Raw genomic sequence first — 22,973 nt, forward strand, 5'->3', positions numbered from 1 at the left:
TTTGCGTATGCTGCTCTTAATAGGCTCCGTGAACTGATCGACTTGATCATCATAATTGGTTTGGCCGGTAATCAGTGACCATCGATGGCAGACAAGCAGTTTTATAAACAAGCGTAATCACCCCGCTTGAAATCAAATCTACGGGATTCGTTGATATCGTTGCATTGCATCGGTTTTATGGATGACACAGAGAGTGTCAGCTTTAGTGATGAATGATACTTGTCGGGACGAACAAAAGAAATGCCAGAGCGTGAAACTTCAACAGGTTGTTTGTTCGGCAGGAAAAGGTATGAAGTTGTTGCCCTAGCAAATAGCGATAAACTTAAGCTACTGAAGGAAATCAAAGGCCAGAAAATCAACTCCAACATTAGGCACTTGTTCTCTATGCAGTTATCTTAACAAGGTGGTATAAGTGTGTTCCTAGAGATTTCAGGCGCACTAATATCACCGAAGACAATTACTCTGTACCTACTGTGGGGAGATATTACGCTGTTAGGCAACGCATGGAAAGACACAAGCAGGAATTTTTCACTGTACCCTAGGCTAATTTCTAAACACATAGACTCCGGCATAACTTCAACGCCATTGCTTTATCATCTCAGTGAACAGTCAATAGCCATCAGCAGACTACCGCATTTCACTGCAGAATGTGTCGTTCGGTGGAAAAAGGTCAGATGAGGAAACTTCACTGTCTAGCGAAGTTTCGGTAATCACAAAACTATATTAAGAAGCAAAGAAAGGTAGTCTATAGTTGCGCTGAAGTTGCTCGTACTGAGACAACCAATGGACACCTTCACTTCGTCGCCTCTATGGTACAGTGGCTACGGTGCTTGGCTGCTGACCCGGAAAGTCGGGGGTTCGATGCCAACCGTTGTGGTCGCAGTTCGATTGAGGTGAAATACTATAGGCCCGAGTACTTGGATCGAGGAGCACGTTAAAGACACCCAGGTGGTCGAAATTTCCGGAGCCATCCATTACGCATAATCATGTCGTGGTTTTGGCACGTAAAATCCCAGAAATTATTAATTGTACCTTTATCTCCACAATTGAATGTAACAACATTAAGTCACACGAGCCGTGTGAGATTGATCAATCTGGCGAGTACTTTCATGTAAGTTGCAGAATATTTACTGTGTTCGTACGAAACCCTGAGTAAAAACTTCATTTGGTCGCAGTGTACATTGAGGAATGTGTAGGGTACTTGGAATCAACAGTGCAACCATGCTTTCAAGGCCGCACGCTTATGTCGCATGCTTAATTCAAGAAGAAATTCCTTTTTCAGAAGCAAAAGTGTTCGCAAACGTTTTTGCGAGTACCTTTGCCACTGGTATTTACTCAGCCTTGCTTCAGCAATACTCAATGTATACCGCGTTTGAAGTCAGACTGCTACTATATTTGATGGCTCACTATAGCTGGTATTCATGAAACAGCTCGTACGCTAATGCAGCGACCAATTACTGTGTCGGAACGTGCCCTGCATGAAAGCTGCTCACAACCGATGCAGAGTTCTTATAAGTTTGTTAAGTTTTGTTAACTCGGCTAATCTAATTGTTCGTCGAATAAATGCTAATTAGCCAACAATTGCGCTGTAGATGGTCGTTCTCGCGGGGAAAGAGACGACTACTCTCTTTACCCGCGAGTAAGAAAAAAAAACAAAAAAAACAAAAACATTGCAACTGCATTCGCATAGCTGTTCACACAGACCCTGTGCGCGTTTTTACAAGATGCCAAAACCTGAAGCTCGTCTAATCCTAACGAAATACCACGACACATTACAGTCGTTGGTGCAGCGCAGAACTTTGATAGAAAATTAGGATACTCACCTCAAACACGGATGTAACCTTCAGCTGGTAGAGGACAGGTATGACCATTTTGGAAACGATTACGGCGATGAGCGGAGCCGACATGAAGTTCCAGAGGTAGTGGAAGCCGTAGGCGTAGTAGTGCGCGCTGAAGCCGATAACACCGATGGCAGAAAGCATGGACGCGAGCACGGAGCCTGCGAGCGGAAGAGTGCGGAGGCTCCGGCTCCCCAAGAACATCTCTTCGGTGGTGGCCTCCTTGCGCACCCGCCGCGCGCAGGAAAAGTAGAGTCCGAACCCGAGGTTGGCGCACATGAGCGCTCCAAACACCGCGTACTCGACCTCGCTGTGCATGGTGCCGGGCGACAGGATCGGGATCAAAATTTCACGAAGATGCAGCCGCAATGTCGCAGCTGGGGCAAGGCTGCCTTCCGCGGTAGGCTGGCCTCACAGGTGCGCAGAAGAGGCTGTCACTCTCATGTCTCCGGGAAGTCCGGACAGGATGCTCGCCAGCGACGTGGTGACTTCATCAAACGCACCCGGCGGAACAGTCGGAGCCAAATACAGCGCCATCGGGTTATAGTACTGGCGTATTGGGCGGGCGCGTCGCGTTTTCTCTTTCTCGTTCCGTCCGTCTATAGGCGATCATTCAATGAACCGGTTGGCGCGCAGCAGCTGGCACGGCGGAAATTCACAATGCGCGATTAGCCGCCGCCGTTTAATGACTCGCTTCTGCATCCCTCTCCCTTCGCACTCCACCTATACTTCTGCACCAGAGCTCACGGTGGTCATTGCCAAGCAACTAAGACGCCAAGAGCACTCGCGTCTGTCGGCGGGAATCAAGCGGAGACCTGACATGCAGCGCGAGATCTCGTGTCCGACGAGCTCGAGTAATGACATCTCGAAGGTTACGTGGCGACGCAATAGCGCGTAACCCCCCTTGCCACTGGCATGCAGCGAAAAACGTTGCTGGCAATAGAGATGCGGCGACGCCCTAGCAGCCTTCTTCCTTTTTTGAACAAATTGGGCATCTGAGAACGTGTTTTGGAAGGCAGAACGACAAGCAAAAGGCTATACTGGCACACACCTGTATACTGTCGCTGTGTAAAGCACATAGCTTTCACGTTTTAAACACGATATTGTAAGACTACCCACCACTGTAGTCCAATGGCTATGGAGCTGCGCTGCTGAGCTCGAATTTGCGTGTACTATCCCAGCATATCCATGGAACCGAGTAGTACAAAAAGTCACGTACCTATACATTCCGCGGCACAACTCAAAGTAGCCTAAATTAATCTGAAGATTTTCACTATGGTGTGGCTTATCATCACAACGTGGTTTGTTTAACGCGCGCACGCCGTCAGCACGCGCGCACGCACGAAGGCACGCATACGCACACACAAGAGCACGGATATTGCACACGCGCTCAAGCACGCGCGCGCGCAAGCATGCAGATATTCACACACGCACTCACGCGGTCACTCACAAACATGAAAGCCTAAAACACCTGCAGCCGTCGTGGTAGCGCGAATTGGTAAACTGTCACCTGCATAGGTTGGCAAAAAAAAACTGGGGTCACTTAGACTCACTCAAGAAATATAATTTGCGCTGACGGCACACTCGGTCTCAGATGCAACAAAAGTTTCCTCAACCGAACTCACTCCGACTCGAACTCACCAAAATATTACTCACCGAGGCTCACGACTCTAAGTCTGAGTGAGAGTCCGCTAGCGTACAATTAGCTTTTTTTACCCTGGTGTCAATGCTCTTCAGCGCCAATATCTCACATAATCGGTGCTCTCCTGGCGCCTTTTGACGTGGTACTTTCAAATACGAGTTATCAGTGGTTGTAATACAATAAAGACTTTTTTTTTTTGCAGGACACGACTCACACGAGATATTTTATCAAGAACTTCCCGTGTAAGAGTTTGCGAGGGGCGGGCGAATCGAGGCTCCCCCCGCCCCCCAACCTTTGCAACTCCAGCCCCTGATCAATCAATTGAACTGGCGTATGAACGCTATATACAGTGCATTGAAGTATGTGTGAGCATACGTGAGTATAACCATGAGCCAACATAAGACCGGTAGCAAGGCTGAAGTTGAGTAGATAGGACCATAGGTCGGCAAAAAAACCGGTGCTCACTCAGACTCTCTCAATGCACATATTTTCCGCTTAGAGCTCACTCGGACTCAGACTCACCAAAAGTTTGCTCAACCGGACTCGCTCGGACTCAGACTCACTAAAATTTTTCTTAAACGTACTCACTAGGACTCAAACTCACCAAAATATTACTCACCCGGACTCACGCAGACTCATACTCACGGCCCGATCTGAGTCTGAGTGAGTTTGAGTGAGTCAGCTCATGAGTGAGTTTGCCGACCTGTGGTCACCTGAACATTCAGCGTATTAGCACAAAGCACATCGTACCTGAGCGGAAGCAAGGTATCAGTGGTACTCGAACACCTCGAAAGAACGTACGACCACAATCTTCAGCAATATGAACCACAATATTCAGCTCTGTGAAAGGACAGGCTGGCGCTACAGTGCAGGGGCTTATGTGAACTTGATTCTAAATGTCTGATGGGCTGGCGGACTAGACCGCGTTGTTCTTACGGCATGTGAGAGCGTTCGAAGCCTTACGGAAACAAGTCTTTCCACGCACACCCTGCTATCTTCTTTTCAGTTAACAATAAAGCTGCGCCGTAACTATCACAGTGCGGGTTGTCCATTTAAAATTGTAATGAGTGACCTTTCCATAATCCTTGAGATTGCGCAACATTCGTTTTACCACCGTCTTTCAGTGGTTACATTCACGTACCGGCAGATTATGCTCGCAGCGTTGACTAAGGAGGCTCTAACGGAAACGAAATATCGTATCAGTGGATTCCGGATCATTGTGGTATATACGGTAATTACCGTGCAGATGAGGCCGCGCGATCTGCACACGACGGTGCGCATTCTACAGCTACACCGTTCTCGAGATCCGACGCAGCTACAAGGCTTCATTCGCTGGCACGTGAACTCGCACTTGCACAGTGGAACTCGGCGGAATTCACCAACGCTCGTCTACACAGCTTGGGTCCCAACCTTCAGCTCCGTCTTCCGTCAGGAGTATCGCGAGCTGAGGAGACGCTTCTGTGCCGCCTGTGGCTTAGCGTGGCCTTCACGACTGCCTACTCCTTTCGGATTGGTGTGGCCAACAACTCTACATGCAATAACCGCAGCGGCGAAGAAACGATCGCCCATCTTTTGTGTGAGTGTCCCCGTTTCAGTGCGCCAAGACAATAACCTTCCGATTTGTTAGATAGATTTCATAATCGCCTTTTGTCGGAACAAAGGGTTCTGGGACAATGGCCGAGTCCGTCCTCAGCACAGAAGGCTTTGAAGGCGTTATTGCGTTTCTCGCGGACAACATGGCCTTAGAGACAGACTTTAAGCAGTGTCGTATTCTCCTTTTCTCTTTTTCATTTTCTTGCTCTTCTTTCTTTTTTGCAACATCTATTTTCTATCATCTCTTATCCCCCTCACCCTTTCCCTCAGCACAGTGTAGCCAACCGGTCTAAGAGCTGGCTAACCTCCCTGTCTTTCCGCTTGTTTGTTCCTTCCTTGCTATGAAGCAGGCTATTTCCGTTCGTTGTGAACTCCACAGCACCGACCTTGTATGACTAAGGAACTTCATGAAACTGGAGCCATTCTCCTTTATTGCAACCGCGCACGGTCAACGCGAAGTTCAGCGTGGCAGTGCAGAGCAAGACTTGCTACGTCATCATCATGTATGCAGTGTCAAGCTCTTCGAGACATCGACTATCATTTGTGAGACTGTACCGAATTTGACTCAATGCGTAAATTACTGGTGCTTGCACTGAAGTGGCGAGTGGGCCCCACGCTCGATTGCGACGTAGAGTTTGTTCCTGCGATGACAATGGATCTTAAAGATATGGGTGCTTTTGGACTTCTCTGGTATAGTTCATTCGTGATACGGGGCTAAAAAAAGATGATGGACACTCATCCCTGCTGAGATCATTGGCCAGCTAAAATTTTCAACACCACGACGTCTGGTGTAGTGAAATGAATAACATACTTTGTGAATTACAATATCAATCAATTAATCAACTTTATTTTGTCCATTTCAAAAATAGACAGAGGAGCGGTGAATAAAGCTGTCTTTCGGCAGCTTGACGAGCCCGCCGCCCATATTGAGGACACCTTTACTCCAGAACATTGATTGCTGCTCTAGCACACCGGCACGTTGCATCTTTAACATTTTATCGATACTCTTCAATAATGTTAAGTCAGTGCGTGTGAAGTTCACTGTGGTTGGACTTTCTGGATTGGGGTGATGTAAAAGTCACGTCAACCGAGATATGAGCGTCAATTCTGAGCACGGGGCCTTCATTGCACATACGCCAGGATCGGCCAACTTTGTAGCGTCCGCAAGGTGGGTGGATCTTGGACAGGGCTGGGCAAAGATACATTGAAATTGTATCGCGATACGATACAAGATACTCGGGCAAGAAGTACTTGAGATACAGATACAAGATACGTCCGGAATAATTGTATCCGATACGATACTTCCCAATTGTATCTTAAGATACTTCGATACATTTCCAAATTTTCTATTATAGATCTATATAATGAAGCAGCAAACAACTATGTAGAAACGTGTTTACTTGTAAATTTCTTAACTGCGACCAACTTTGTTTAATTCTAACAAAATACCTGTTTGTATCACAAGATACAAACTTTCTTGCTCAAGGTATATTAGTTTCATTCCTAAACAACATATTGGGATTTGTTTGGCTGCTTAACATGACGGCTCTTTAACCGCTGCGCTGTTAGTGGTTTTTGCGTGACATTTCTGTAATTTATGGGTGTCGCGGCTCTACTTGGCGACCAGCTAGCAAGTTGCCATCTGCTTGCAAGAGCGTCATTAAGAAGCGTCCGCACAATTACGCAAATACCGCTGTGCAGTCTTACCTTGCCCGCAAGCGTATTTTCGTTTTCGTAATACCGCATCTACCGACAGGTGTAGAGCAGCAACAGCGTTGGTAGCGATACTGTTTGTGACGCATCGTGTGAAGACGATGAACTACACAGTTGGCGCTCACAATTAATTAAGGACATAAAACTGCAGTGATTTTTCAAAGTTTACTTATCTGCTGGCGTAAAGCGTTCGCTGGGAGCATATTCACTAACGTGCACTCTTTTGCCATTTTTTTGAAAGAACCTGATCGGCCAGGAAACGCCTCAGACGTGTTCTAGAGGCACAAAGCGCCGTAGGATATCACTGCTATTCACGCTATTGCAATTTCTGGCTCTGCTACCTACAGATTTGTAACAATAAGAATACTTTAAGGGGACCTAGACAAAGGAAAACCAATATATTTAAGTCAAGTAGCAAGGTGGTTCCGCACTAAACAATCAAAGTGAATAAGTATACAGGGTGTTTCACGTAAGTTGGACCAGATATTTAAAAAATGGGTTAATTGCCGCTAAATAGTACTCAAGGTATTTGGTTTACCGTCATGTGGCACTCGTTATGGCATGTTTTGTATTAAACCTAGCAGGTTAATTAAACAAGATCAATTATGCGACATCTTTAATATGAAATTTAGGGCCAACTGCGCTTCGACACAACGTAGAGCGCATTGAAAAACGACCGATCCATTTTTTTTTTTCGCAGCGTACATGCTGCGTGGTGAATATTTCCGGGCTTTTAAAGAAAGCCCGCGAAATATGAAATAAAACCAGGTTCACAGACAGTTAAAAAATAAGAATAAAGCAGAGAACGTATTTTAGCAGCAGGTTATAAAAGAAATATTACAATAAGCAGACGGGTGAAAAAGATGTCTCAAAGCTTGCACTAAGCCGCGCAAAGTTCTATACACAGCGAAGCTGATAGGTCTCATGCATATTTATCGCTTTATCTAGGCAGAATTTGGAAGTAGAGAGGTTGAACTTGGCTGTAGCGAGGCTTGAACTTGACTTGAATTTGGCTGTAGCGAGGTTGAACTTGGCTTGAACTTGGCTGTAACGTTACTGAACTTTTGCTTTAACTTGGCTGTAGCGGGGATGAACTTCGCTGTTATGGCGCATGGGACCGATCAGCTTATGGCTAGGACCAGTCTTCGTCTTTCGAGTAGAAGAGCCGAACGGCATCAGGCGCCTTCCATCGTCGTTGGCGTAGGCCTTCCATCGCTTCGGGGTCATCTCGAAGCCGCCGTTGCCTTTCCCCTTACCTGGTATCAGGGGCGTAGCCAAGGGGGGTGGGGATTGGGGGGTTCAAACGCCCCCCCCCCCCCCCAAAAAAAAATTTTCAGTTTTGCTTGCGTATATATGCACGCACACATACAAACGAACGCACGCACATACATAAAAGTATGGATGAACCCCCCCCCCCCCCCGCCCCCGAAAAAAATTTCTGGCTACGCCCCTGCCTGGTATCTTCTCGTTGTACGTACTCGGGGTCCTTGGCTCGCCGCCGTCGCTTCGCAGCAATTTGTTGGGCTAACTGTTGCCTTCTTCATTTTTAGTGGACCAGTGATAAGTAGGGGAATTTACCCCATCTCTGTGGCACATACCCGTTTATGATGATGATAGTCTTTTGGTTCATCGGAGAAGGGAGGATTTGCTGAACAGCTTCACTGTTAAAACTATGCAGAGGACTAGGTAATGTACGGGATGCAAACGGAGGTCAGCAATGAGAGCACTTGTGATAACGATGAAATTATCCTTGAAAGAACTTCTCTAACAATATAGCAGGAAGAACAAAGGCATAGTACGTCAAAATATTCCCTGTTACGTAAGTGCTTGTTCTATTGCATCTAACGTCGGCACCGATAGTGGGACGGTATTTAGAATCTCATTTGCATGTAAGACAATCTTATCGTACTTATGTAAGTGAAGCTTACATCCACGAGATCATTCAAATCGCTGATGTGTGAAAGCCGCGAGACGCAAAGCAGCCTCATCCTTGCATTCTTGAGACTTTGCAACGAAGCACCACGCCAGACAAACTTGAATTGCGACATTTTAGCGACATTGGAATTTATGCGAAATACGCCGTACGCATAGGAGTACGCAGCAGAGTGCAGCGGCTATGAACAAGTGTCATGATATCAACACAACTAAAAAGAAAGAAAACATCTAGAAAAAAAGGTAGGCTGTGCGTAGACGTTCGCACGCTTGTTTTTGTCTAGATGACTGGAGCGCCATCATGTGACTCTCCTCCACCAATAGGGACGCCTAAACCTCATCACCTGTGCTCGCTGGAGCGCTCTGGAGGAAATATACAAGAATTCCACTCTCGTTAGTTTTATTCGGGTGGCTTAGTGGCAGCAATATCAGCTTGAGAACCAGAATTCCGGTCGACGTTTTATTGTTTTGCACGGTGGTGCTTTCATGGCAGCATCTTGTATCTTAAGATACACGATACATTGCTGAATGTATCGGAAATACAGATACAGATACTCGTTTTGCGAGACGTATCGCGATACAGATACAAGATACCCAACGAGTATCTAAGATAGTATCTAAGATACATGTATCTTCGATACTGCCCAGCACTGATCTTGGAGAAAGTGCATTTCACTGGTCAGGTAGACACCGAAGAAGCATACGCAAAAAACCAAAAACTTCTAAAAAGGTTATGCTGAGGTATCATTCAGCTACCGTTTGTCGTTTTACAGCGTGATTCCGTAAGGGTTTTGCGTGATCACCGCATGTATCACGCTATAAAGATGCGCGCCCTCTCTTCTCGTTCTCATGCGCTCCTCTCAAACCTTGTCTGTCTCTTCTGTGTTCTATTTCACCTACTCGGACATAGATGACGCTACTGGTTTTTTTGCTGACGGACGGAGACAAGATTAAATTATTCCGACTAATGTTTCACAATGAGCTTGGCTCTAAAACAGCGCTGTTTGATTGCAGATCGAAGAAACCGGCATACAAGTTACCCCTAACAGGAGGCCGCACGTTCTTTATGGCTGATTCAGCCCTAAAAAAACTATTCATTGCACGCAGACAAGTTTGAAAGCTGATGAAAAGAGCGATAACACGGAGTACTAATATGAACAAGAAAAAAAGTCACCTGTAAGCGACTCGACTTGCTGGGACTTGTTCGAGTGGTCGCGCAGTCAGACATGTCAAATGACTTGCCCGTTGACAATGACGGCCTCGTAAATCATGTCATTCAGTGAGCGTCGCTTCTCGTTCATCGAGGTGCGCATTTTATTCTATATGGGCTTTCAGTGTGGAGAGGGTGATGGCTCCGTGCTATGTAGGGAATAAAACCATAGCACTAAGCAATGTCACTTTCAATCGGCCGGCTGTAGAGTATGCTTCAGTGCTTGCATTACGCAGAATCCATAAACTAAGCATTAAAACTATTGAGAGAATCCAGAGGAAAGCTAATCTTCTTATTTATTCTTAGTTTAAGCCCGCCGATGGCCCCACGCAGCTAACAGTGGCAAGTAATATTCCCCTCTTCTAAATACGGAGGCTCATGCTTTGCCTGAATTTGGCACAATCATTTATGAATTGTACGTTATCCCTAGACCTCACAATATGTATTGTCCACAAGGCGTATACGTCATGATTACAGACATGCACTAACCCCTGATTTCGCCAGAGCTTACAAACCTTATTTCTTCCCTTGGACAGTATCGGAATGGAACTCCAAATGCGTGACGTATCAACTAACTTTCCTAATGAAGTGCGTTGCCTACGTTCCTGTATGGATTTTTGCATGTTTTTGTAATCTATACCCTGTATTCTCGCCAGGTGGTCGTTATTTTTTACTTACCTGGTACGCTGCATATGTGCCCTTCCTGCTAGTGGTCTGCAGTATGCAACTAAATAACTAAGTGACTAAATAAGTAAATAAGTAAATAAATAAATAAATAAATAAATAAATAAATAAATAAATAATAAATAAATAAACAAAATTAGGAGCCCTTCCAAGATCGGGAAAAATGGGGCAAGAGATACTGGCGTGTGCATGCCCGACCTATACTATTTTTCTTTGTTTCGCATTGTGCAATGCTCCTTCCTCCATGTCGGGAATTGGACCTTCGCCCACGTGCTTAGCAGCGTAACACTTCTGTTGCTACAGGCAACAATGATGGTCATGCGTTAAACAATGAAAGACAACGATGAAAGGCAACAATTGAAATGCGGCAACGTGAAATTACAAGTGACCTCGATAAAAGATCAGATATCCACATCTGAAACGGCTGATCGCGGACAAGCTCTCGATCGAGAGAGCGTCAGTTATTGGAAAACGGCGCATACAAACACACGCGTATGACTGAGGCGCCCTCGAGATCCTGTTTGTGTACACCCGCATTTCTGTACACTCGCCAGCGCCGGGTTTATTCGCGATGTACGTTGCCGCCGGCACACAACTGGAGATTCTGTGTAACTCTTAGAAGCATCGCTTAATCAATAAATACGTAAGCAGGCAGATTTTCGATCGCTAGTTCTGGTCATTCACATGAGAGATTCTGTGAGAACATACCTTTGCTTATTTGGCTTGTTTTTTTAATTGCAATTCTTTTCTGGGCTGTGCCTGTATGCTTAAAACTGCACTTCTATTAGGTACTGGTCTACTCTAAATTAACCTCCTGCATTTTAGTATGGGGAACAACACCACCACTACTACTCTATTACAAAGCTATACTAATACTTCAAAAGAGACCCCTGCGATACATCCATGGCTACTACAGTGGGCCGAAAGATTTTTTGCCCGTCGCCTTTTATTCGAAGGCATGATTCGCTTAAGGCGAATCAGGGCTACCATTTTCATTTGCTATAACATACAGAAATTATAAATTGCATGTTAAAACCATCTTGTATCGAATGAAACATGCGATTTTCGTATACAAATACACCAGGTCCCTAAAATCCGTACTAGGTATGGGAAACAATGCTTCAGTTTTCGAGCACTTGCAATGCTTAATGAGGTTTTCAACTAATGTTAGCTTTAGTGTGTCTTTGAGCATATTTAAAAAAAAAGAGCGACTAAAAATATTTAATTGCCTCTGACTTCTGTTTTTCGCGATGCCGTTTATTTTGTATGCTTGTTATCTGCTCCTAAGTGACACTCGCAAGTGCACCTGAGATTTTTTTTTATAATGCTGCCTTTTCCGTTATCTGTTAAGGGACATCAAACTAGACGAGGGGAGCCTAAGCCTTCGTTACGCCTTTCAGCCTTTACCTGGTGCTTATTCATTTTTTTTAAAAAAAAGAGAGGAAAATAACTTTTTTTGCCGACGCCCACCAGCTTATTATCTGATTAAAGAGATAATCCAGAGGCTTCTTATCGACTTAGGGCGTCTTTTATACGCCAGAAATGTGTGATTTAGCTCTTTCTAAAACCTTTACTTAGCCACGTAAGCTTCAATAGAAATTGGGTGTTACTGTCGTAGTGAATTAGGGCTATGACGTTGCGTTGCTACAAGCAAGCGGGCGCGGGTTCGATTCCCGGCGGCGGCGGTCGCATTTCGATGGGGGGCGGAAAGCAAGAACGTCTGTGTGTTTAGAGTTGGGAGCACGTTGAGAAATTCCAGTTGTCCAATGTCAATCCGGACTGATAATGATATCGTTGTTTGCCTCGCAAAACCCCAGCATTTACTTAAACAGTACTGATGGGCTAATTGGCTTGTCATGATGGGATATGGCAACGCACATTGGAAAAAGGATAGCTTCGAAGAATAGACAAACACAGCGTCTATGTTGCCCTATCTCACCCAGAATGTAATTTTGTCTACGGGTAATGAAGCTTTTTTTGCGTACGCGTAGAATAACGTTTCATTGCACAGTGATAGTGAATTCACAATAGTGAACTCGGGATATATTCGGCGTTTTTTTTATGGTTAGGTCTATTTTATGCCTTCCTGGTACTCGTTTTTTTTTTTTTCTGTAGAAGTTCCTTTTTGCAACCGCAGTACACGCGTGCAGCGTGATACGGGCAAACATGTTGTCTTAAGTTATGAAATACGAACTTAGGATAGCCTATAATATTCCAGTTACCCTACACCTTTTTAACAAACAAGATCGGGCAGATATTAGCAAAGCAATTTGTGCGCTAAATTATTTCGTAATATGGCCGCCGCGGTGGCACAGTGATTACGGTGCTCGGCTGCTGACCGCGAAAGACGCGGTTCGATCCCTGCCGCAGGTGGGCCGCATTTCAGTGGAGGTTAAATGCCAGTGCACGTTAAAGAAACCCCTGGTGGGTCGAAATTATCCAGAGCCCTCCGCTACAACGTCTTTCATGGTCTCAATCGTTTTACGACTTTAAACCCCATAAACACACCAAAAGACCCTATCTCGCAAGGACCGGCGTTCATCTGTCGTTGTAGTGTCGGGAGTCATCACAATGCTTCGGCATGCTTACAGGCGCCATATCTGGTGGTTGGCAAAAACAGTGAACGGCCTCGAAAATGCCCTACGGTTTCTATGTGTCGGATGGTATGTGGAGAGAGCGACGCTTACGGTCTCGGGTCTCGGATGTGGCTAGGGCTTCAAGTATCCAAGAGACGCGTGATCTGCTCGGGGGCATTGGACGCTCGCCTCGCATCGCGGTACGACGCATACGGCGCCGCCCAGTCTGCGACCAGTCTGCAGCGTCGCCCTGTTTGATGAAAGCATTCCTTCATTAAAGTTTTGAATAAGCCAGTTTTATCATTAAACTCTACAGCGCAAACTGCAGAACAATAGTGAGTGTGAGTATTATTGGCGAAGGTGGACAGCCAAGGAAAAAAAAAAAATGTCCCTGTATCACCCATTATACGAAGCAGTCACGTGATAAATGGCGGAATACTATACCCAGTTACATGTTACACTGTTTGGCGTGGCATCGGCAGTAGAAGACATTCTCAGAAACGTTCCAGTAAACCCCCTTAATAATAATAATATCTGGGGTTTTACGTCCTAAAACCACGATATGATTGTGAGAGACGCCGTAGCGGAGGGCTCCGGAAATTTGAACCGTCTGGTGTTCTTTAACGGGCACTGACATCGTACAGTACACGGGTCTCTACCATTCCGCCTCCATCGAAATGTGACCGCCTACCGCGGCCGGGATCGAAGCCGCGACCTTCAGGTCAGCAGCCGAGCACCGTAGCCACTACTCCACCGAAGCGGACCCAGTAAACCCCTCCCCCCCTCCCCCTTCAAGATGAAGAAAAAATAAGGAAGTTCGTAGCTTGGGGCACTTTCTGATGGAACATTCAATTGTGATTAGGAATAGAACACTGAGATACAAATATGTTTCTTTTTCCTGTTTCCTGTCTATTTTCCCTTTCTTGCAGATGGCTTCGCTTTTGCTTTTTCAGCTGCGCACTAGATTATGAACAAGTTTCAGAGCTTGGGATCGAGCAATAATTATTCCGAGTGCTAATGAGGCCAGGTACCGCATTGGCACAATGTTCCTTGCTGCATCGGTGGAGTGGCTCAGAGGTGAGAATGCTAGAAGGACCATAGCGAACAGATTTCGTAATAACATTTTCGTAAAGTAATTTCAGGTTCGTGCAACTGATGTCGGCGGACAATAAGACAACTATTTGAAGGTGCCCATTGCAGCTGTAGCTATAGAACGGTTATTATAAAAAAATATCTGTCAATTCGGCGGTATTGAAGAGCGAACTACAAATTTCTTATTTGAGTATCGCAAGGTCGCGTTCAAAGAAATTATGGTGCTCAGTTAAATTTTTTTTAAATAGGGACCTATAGACGACTCTCGAATGTGGCGTTAAAAATTGAATGTTATGTCGAAGACAGCTTCAAAGCTCTATTTAGGTGAAACGTTGAACTTCTTTAAGGCCGTATATATCAACGCCCTGCCACCCTTTATGACTCATTACAAAAGCGTGATTGCATCGTTGGTATATAATAAGGGATGTTGGAGCGAAGTGCTGACTCGGACCAATCACAGGCTGTCGCTGCTCGAGAACAGCGGTATCAATAGGGCCACCCCAATCGACTAAGTCCGACCAGATGCAAGGCTAGCGAGCGATCCGTGACATTACACGGAGTGCCTTCTGTGAGCGAATTCTGGATAGCGAGGCTCACATAAAACGATGAGGCCTTTGGTCGATCGTCAGTCCTATTCCGCGGGTGTTTGCTGAGCAGCAGTATTCAGTATGCGTATTGTATGGAGACTACTCGGAAAACTGTTAAAGGGCGCGAAACAACTGCATTGCTGTCTCGGCTTGCAACTGCCGGTATTTTCCCGAGAATTATCAGCCCGTGTTCCTCACCCGCCCCGTATAAAACACCCATGCAAGGAAGCGTGGGCGCAGCGCAGTGCCATCAAGGTCGAGTTGCTGGAAGCCGAGCTTCCGCATTAGACAATCGAGAGGATTAGAGGATTCAACCGAATGAAAAGCGGCTCGGAACTTTTTGTTTTTTTATCTCTTTCTCAAGTTGGGCTCATGCGGCGTAAACACGTGCAGATCGTAAGGTCACTTATAAAATTTAGTATGCTGTACGCGGGATTTTTCGTCCGGAAAACTATTGCGCTCTCTTTCATAGTGGTATAGTTGTACTCATGCTATGTTTAGATGCGACGAGCACGTTACATTTAGATCCAGAAATATGAGTCCTATTACACTTAGTTGTGCATGACACGCGTAACCTCTGGTGAGGTAGGCAGGCTGGTAGTGGCTGTTATAACGTAGGTACTTTCTGGTAGCTGTCGACTCCTGATGGTGCATTTAGTACATGAACGGCGGTGAGATCAGTTTAACGCAAGTTCGTCAAGCTCCCTGAGGCGCTTATCAGTGGCCTGAAAAATATATAACTTGAGGGTAGTCGTTGTTGCTATTAGCCGTCGCAAATGGGGCTCACACCCACTACTGGGGTCGACCGAAAAATAGGCGCGTTATTTCAATATAGACTGAAGGGTAAGCTTTCTGGACTGCTACAGAATGCATATTTAAATTTAAAAACTTCAGTAATTAACTATCTAGGGACAGTACAAAAAGTTTGGCAGACCCCACGCGTTGTGGGAATCGGTTTCATGCACAGGAGTCAGTGAGTACCTTCTGTGCTGTACTTTATGGCTTTGAGCCAAGCGTTACCAGGTGGATCGATGTGTTTTTGTAAGTGTAGCAGCTGTGTGCACATCGTGGGCTTACCAGGCACGTCGACAACACTGGCGTTTAAAGAGTAAAGAGTAAAGCCCTCACGTTAGGGTACATACGTCAGTATTATTGAAACTGAGTGCACTTTATGGTGCAACCATGTGAATATCATACGTAACTTTCGTTAATGTATTCCTCCGTGGTCGAGTAATGCTTCAATATAGCTTGCTCAATCACAAGAATACAAATGTAATATTTATTAGACTGCTATAAAAGCAAAGCCAACACTGGAACCACAGACGTTAATCTGATATAAGGCCTGTATCGTAGGAGTACATATGTAGTGTTTATTGCTTTCTTGTAGAATTAGATAGCCAGCCCCGCAACCATAATTGACGTTGCACCAACATTACGCCTGCATAGGCTGTTTTTCCAGACCAGTTTATAGACCTGGCGTGGCTCTGTGATACAATATCTGATTGCCACGCAGAATTCTTGGGTTCAACTCCTGCTGGGATCCTAATTTTTATGCTTTCTATTCGTCGGGTCAACTCTGCCAATGTCGGTTTTTCTTAACGCTCTCGCATTTAAATTATCAATGTCTGTTCTTGCCGTTCCTGGTAGATATGAACTGTCAATCACCTGTGGCGCATACCCGTACACCGCGGCCCGTGGTAAACGGCTATGTGCCACACGTGTCTGGAGGAAAGGGTTTGACGACGTACGCTACAGGATTTTCATGTTATTCATGTCATGACCTGAAAGTCATATTCGTCAAATCTTCTTACCCTCCCATGCCACTTTTGGTCTCCACCAAGCTAAGGAGGCGACCACGAGAGCACCCAAACGTAGGCGGCTAGATAGATAGATAGATAGATAGATAGATAGATAGATAGATAGATAGATAGATAGATAGATAGATAGATAGATAGATAGATAGATAGATAGATAGATAGATAGATAGATAGATAGATAGATAGATAGATAGATAGATAGATAGATAGGAACGGTCAAAGTGACTTGGGTTCGCTAAGAAATGCTTCGTATTTAATAAACCGAATATTTTTAGGCTCCGCAAGAAATTTCCAAATAGTGAAACAGAAGACATTTAGCCCGCTGCAGAGTAGAGTCCACCAACGAAATAAACGATTCCTCTAATTCTTAGGACGAAATTTCGAACGGGGTAGTTCTAATACTTCTGTTGTAGTAGTGAAGCGAGGTGTAAAAAAAGGCTACAAAGCAACTGAACCAACCCCAGTCCCCGTGTTTTTCTGACGGCGTACACATAGCGCTCGTTTGAATAAACTCAAGCAGACACAATATAAACCAATATAATGTAAAAGTAAAGCCAGGCGTTACACAAACAACAAAAGTAACACCTGAACATTAAAACTGTGTTTGTGTGTAAGGTACACATGCTAGATGCTATAATGAATATGTGATACGTACCGAGCTTATGAGAAAAGAAAATTACGGAATCAAAATATTACCACGCAGCAAAATAAGCACAATGTCGCAGTCCCAGTACAAGGGCCAAAGGCACAAAACTTCTCTTTCGTAAGTGCGTTTTTCCATTGATCGGCCGGCTCCGCTAATGATATGTGCGGCGTCGTGATTGGCTGAAAACATTCCCTTACGAAACTTGTTAGCGTAAGACGTTTTTTTGAATACGGGCCCAGAAGTCTATCTATCTATCTATCTATCTATCTATCTATCTATCTATCTATCTATCTATCTATCTATCTATCTATCTATCTATCTATCTATCTATCTATCTATCTATCTATCTATCTATCTATCTATCTATCTATCTATCTATCTATCTATCTATCTATCTATCTATCTATCTATCTATCTATCTATCTATCAGCCTACGTCTGGGTGTTCTCATGGTCTCCTCCTTAGCTTAATATTTACCAAAATTGGCACAGACATGACTGTATGACGAACATGACTGACAGGTCTCGACATAAATAACGTGTCAAGCCTGGCGTTTGGTCCTGAAATTCTTCCGCTAGTCACGTGTGGCACATACCCGCATACCACGGGCCGCGATAGGCGGGTATGCATATCATATCACAGTCTATATTATATATTATATCACAGTCTATATTAACCAAGTAAATTTTAACGCGGCCGCCTTAAGGATGCCGTGTCGCAGAAAATCCGGTGTTAGCGTCGACGGCATTGTCAGTGTGTAAAATGTCCCGACGGATGCAAAGAATAAAGATGGAGATTCGAACCGGAATCGAACACAGGCATTATGTGTGGCAGTCGAGTATTCCGCCACACAGCCACCCCAGATATTGAAACTGCTTTGGAAAAAGGCCCTATGCAGGAGTCATGTCGGGGCAACGTCAATGGTGGTTGCGGTGTTGGCTATCCGCTTTCATAACGCAGTAATAAACATTACATATGTACTCATATGACTCAGTCGGTGGTTGTGAGCGAAAAAACGGCGTTAATTTGTCCGTAGGCAAAAAACTGCGAGTGTTTCAAATCATAGAAATCGTGGTTCCCAGCTGGAATCGAACCCAGGCCTTCAGCGTCGGAAGCAGGGGTTCTACCGCAGAGCCGCGACACAGAAAAAGAAAAAGAATTTCGAAAAAGAAAAGACACCATACAGGTGTTATATAGTGCGAGGATTCGCGTTAACCTGGGTATGTTGTTGCGTGGCAGAAGCGTAGAATCACACCATGCTTCACACCATGTGAATTGCGCAAGGAGTGGGTGGTTTTCAGGCCAACCCATGGCAAAGCACTCAGGCATAGTTAATCGTTATCCTCCACAACAGCATCAACAAAGCGTGCAGCTGCGTACGTGAGTGTAGCCTTACGGGTACTTCCCTAATTGTGGGTACTTCCCTAATTCACAGAATGTGGTAAGGCGTAGTGGGCACTTCACAACTCTAATTGCACTAGGCATTCTAGGATAGCCTTGAAACGGCCAATGTTACGCGTGCAGACGTTCCTTTCTTCGTCGCACGGTTGAGGTGCCCAAGCGAGGAAGCGAAGCCTAGCTAACGAAGGAACATGCGACGTGCATGTGGCCCAGTAACCACTACCGCGTTCTACCCTTGAAGGACGCTCAAGCGTCCTCCAAGTTTTTCAAGCATTGCTAGACCCCGCCAGGACTACGCTAAGGAACGCTACGCATCATGTGACACTCATCGCAACGTAGCCTGCAGTTAGTTTCGATAAAAGTGGACGTCTTGCGCTCTAATGTGACTGCTCACGCTACGTCAGGCCATAAGGCCTAACCTTAAGCGCCAGTGTGTAGTCGACGTACCTTGCGAGCCCGCGACATGCACACTACTACTCCATCTGCACCAACACTTCGATCAAATTTCGTAACACTTGACTAAAAGCAAAAAAAAAAACATTATAGGCTGTCGCTCGCCGACTTCTTCGTATGAAACCGTTCCCACAATGCGTGGGTCTGCCGGAACTGGGCTCAAGTGGTAGTTTCGTTCACTTATATTTCACGTTTCGTTCACAAACAAACTTTGCATGGCTTGACAGGAGCGCAAGAAGAAAACTGAATGGCAAGTCATGACAAGAATGTCATGACACGCAGTCATGTACGTCATGACATGAATGGCAAACTACCATTACAATGTTATGGTAATCGTTTCATTACCTTGCCTATACCATGACGTACACCACATGACGCGTGTGTATGACTAACATGAATGACAGGTCATGACACAAATGTTATCTAGTATATCATGACGTGAATGGCACAAGTTACATGATGCATATGTCGTGAAGCCGCCGTGGTCGTTTACTTAACTTGTGACATAGAGGAAGTGTATGTACAGTCTCAACGGAAAGAGATTGGCACAAGTGACTGGTTGCCGGAGCGGCGAGATTGCGACACGCGGCGCTGTTTTACAGCGAAAGCTGTTATGAGATCATTTCACGGCCGTTTTTGGCGCCGTAGTTGTCCGCCGCCGGCCGCCGCGGTGTCCGTAACCAGTATCGCTCGAATAAGAAAAAAAACGAAATAAGAAAAAAATTCCAGGATGGAACAAGGTTCGAAACCTGGGCCCTCTGCGTGGGAGCCCAGTATTCAACCTCTGAGCCATGCTGGTGCTTGAAACTGCTTTGCAAAAACGTCCTATACAGGCTTCATGTCGGGAAGGAACCACATTAGCATATGCAATATAGCGTGGTAGAAGAGTAAAATAAGCACCAAGCGTCGCACAACGCGAATTCTGTAACCAGGCGTCACACAATGCGAATTGCGCAACGAGTAGATTGTTGAATGCTTCCAACCCATTACAAAGGTCTCTGCATAATTCTTCATCGTCATCAGGCACAGCATCAACAAAGTGCGCATAAGTGCCTTACATGCGTTTAGCAGGTACCAACACTCTCCGTAGAATGACGAAAAATGGCACAGTGCCTGCTGCCCTACTTCTCCAAAATTACAATGATTTATAGCGTAGTGGGTTCCTCGCAAGTGCACTTGTATTGGTTGCCAAGGAAGCCCATAAGCGCATGATCCACTTGCTCGGGGTCTCAGTAAAATTACAATGATTTATAACGTAGTGGGTTCCTCGCAAGTGCACTTGTATTGGTTGCCAAGGAAGCACATAAGCGTATGATCCATTTCCTCGGGGTCTCAGTAAAGTTCTGCCCCCCCCCCCCGTCTCTCTCCCACGTCAACGCATGTTATACAGCATGACGGGAGAGGCAAATAGCGACCGGGCGTCACCCAACGCAAATTACGTAACTGGTGGGCCGTTTAAAGATTACAACCCATTACAAAGGGCTGAGCCGTAATTCTTCATCGTCATCAGTCGTCGCGTCAACAAAGTGCACATAATGCCTCACAGACATGTAGCTGGTGCCTCGCTTCTCCGCAGAATGACGAATAATGGCTTAGTAGGTGCTTCCCAACTTCAAAAAAATGTGAGTTATGGCGTAGTGGGCACCTTTCTAGTGTACTTGTATTGTAGCCCCAAGAGAGCTTAACGGGCTCAAAAAACGCCGCTCTTCCAGCTTTCGCTGTGACTGTGCTGCGTGTTCAGCGCAGGCCTGGGGTTTTTTTCGTGAGCACTCCGATATCGAGAGTGCCAAGCACATTCCATTTTCCTAAGCAGGGTGGCGGGTAGAAAGCACTCCAACAAACAGCTTTTTCGGGCAACTGCGATAAAGATATACGGTTGCTCGCAACTCCAGCGAAAAAAAAAAAGAAAAAAAAAGAAACCATGTGCGTAGCCACATCTGCCTATAAGCAATGAACAAGCGTTTCTTTAAGATATGGGCTTTCGGATGGCTTTCATGCTCAAAATGAGCCGCGCTATACCAGTACGATATTATAATGCACCAACTTGCCCAATCTGCAGTACTTGTCGATTTCGGATGGGCCAACAGCAGGATGGGCTGCTTTCTGCCGCCGTCCGCCGGCCACCCCTGCTTGTTGCAAAATGGAAAGGGCTTGGCAATCTCGCTATCGGCGTGCTCGTGAACAGCAGCGCCGAGTGTCGCGATTTTGCGGCTCCGGCCACCGGTCACTTGTGCTAATCTTTTTCCGTTGAGACTGTACGCATGATGAACACACTTAACAGGTGACACGTCAAGGCATGAATCAGATGGCATTTTGTGAATTGCATGTCATTCACGTCGTGTGTGGAATGACATGAATAGCCTAAATAACAAGCTGTCATTGTAGTAATTTCTTTAGCTAGGGCGTTCCAATGTACATGATATGACGTAAGTGACATACACATGCCATGACATGTACCGTATTTGCCCATAAAACCAAGACTGACTGCCCAAGTGTTGGCTAGAATTGTACGATAGTGCCTAATGCGCGAGTGCTGACTATAAGCAACCTTTTGGGCATCAAGATGTAGTAGGCCGTGACTGGCCAGCCCGCGTAACGCACACTACTCCATTTACACGAAGACGTAGTCGGCATTATAACACTTGACTTCAAGTCATAGAATGCGCCATAGCCAGCTCCTTGCTGACTACTTCACATAACGTCGATTCCCACAGTACGTGGGATCTGATGCATTCTTTTTCTGCCTTGGGGCAGGCCCAGCTTGAGACAGAATGGCTTTGTTCAGATAGAATATCGCCTTTCTTCAGCTAAATACTGTCAACGCGGTAGATTTTATTTGGGAAAAGGATCACTGTGCATAAGCTCCCGATTGAGGCAATAAAACGTGGAGCAAATTTAATTTCAACACTAACACGACACAAACCTGTCTAAGCGTGTTGTGTTTGAAGTCAACGGGCTTCCTTTTATTATTTTATATTATTGTTAAGTTTATTGTGTTTTTACATCGCATCGGTGATTATGGAATAGGCGGCTCTACTGGTTACTAAAGTTCGTTTTTTACATCTAAAAAGCAGGCTTTTGAAATGACCCAATGCATTCACTTTCGCTCTTATTTCAAGGCGTGCAGCAAGTTTATGGTACATCTCTCTCCTTTCGAGAGAATCGTCACTTCAGTTACTTCGCCTTTCTTCGTTTGAGCTATCATGGCGTCGAGCTCTTGTGGCTTGGCATGTTGCACATTTCCAGTCTTGCGTAATGACATCTGTCTTGTCCCTCTGCGCAGTTAGCGTCGTTCCCGAGCAAATATGAGCATGGTTACTGAATTTGCATTCGCAGCGCGCGAAGCACGAGCTCTTTGTCAAAAGACAGCTTATGACAGGCAAGGTATGTGTCTGCCATTGTGACCGACAGTGCCCGTCTCTAACAGAAAATAAAAGGTAAAGAAATGCTCAGCATCAGCGCAACGGCGATATACGGACGTATAGGCTCCGTGCAGACGTACTCCGCTCGGCGTCCCTAGCGGCAAGAAGCGCAGATTTGGCGGGATGCTCTGACGCGCTCGCAATGGGGTGAAGTCGAGGAACTATGCCTTTTACGATGACTACACTTTTCGTGCTTCTCGCGCTTGGCTAGTGACCAGAGCGACGGTACGTCCGCGTTATCAAGGCGATCAGTCAGCCGCATGTGGTGGACGAAAGAAAATATAGCATACAACATCGCTCCGCGATTGCACCCTGCTCGCTCCACGCTCCCGCTGTGACGCCGCGAGGTATTTTTTCGTTTTTTTTT

At 45.6% G+C, this 22,973-nt stretch overlaps 1 protein-coding gene across 3 annotated transcripts in view; it reads right to left on the reverse strand.

Moving 5' to 3' along the window:
* LOC119393221 (sodium-coupled monocarboxylate transporter 2) overlaps window positions 1–22,973 on the reverse strand; it is a 96,646-nt gene that overhangs the window by 68,330 nt on the left and 5,343 nt on the right. Inside the window, exon 1 of one of the 3 annotated variants that reach the window (XM_037660081.2) lies at window positions 1,824–2,567. The exons of 1 other annotated variant lie outside the window; for it this stretch is intronic. In XM_037660081.2, coding sequence (XP_037516009.1) covers window positions 1,824–2,156 — 333 coding nt within the window. In that variant the 5' untranslated portion in view covers window positions 2,157–2,567. Of the gene's footprint in view, window positions 1–1,823; window positions 2,568–22,973 lie in introns of those variants that run through there. One more of the 3 variants, XM_049414851.1, reaches the window with a different exon arrangement.

Source organism: Rhipicephalus sanguineus, chromosome 1, assembly GCF_013339695.2.
Source record: "Rhipicephalus sanguineus isolate Rsan-2018 chromosome 1, BIME_Rsan_1.4, whole genome shotgun sequence".
In the NCBI taxonomy this organism is placed as follows: domain Eukaryota; kingdom Metazoa; phylum Arthropoda; class Arachnida; order Ixodida; family Ixodidae; genus Rhipicephalus; species Rhipicephalus sanguineus.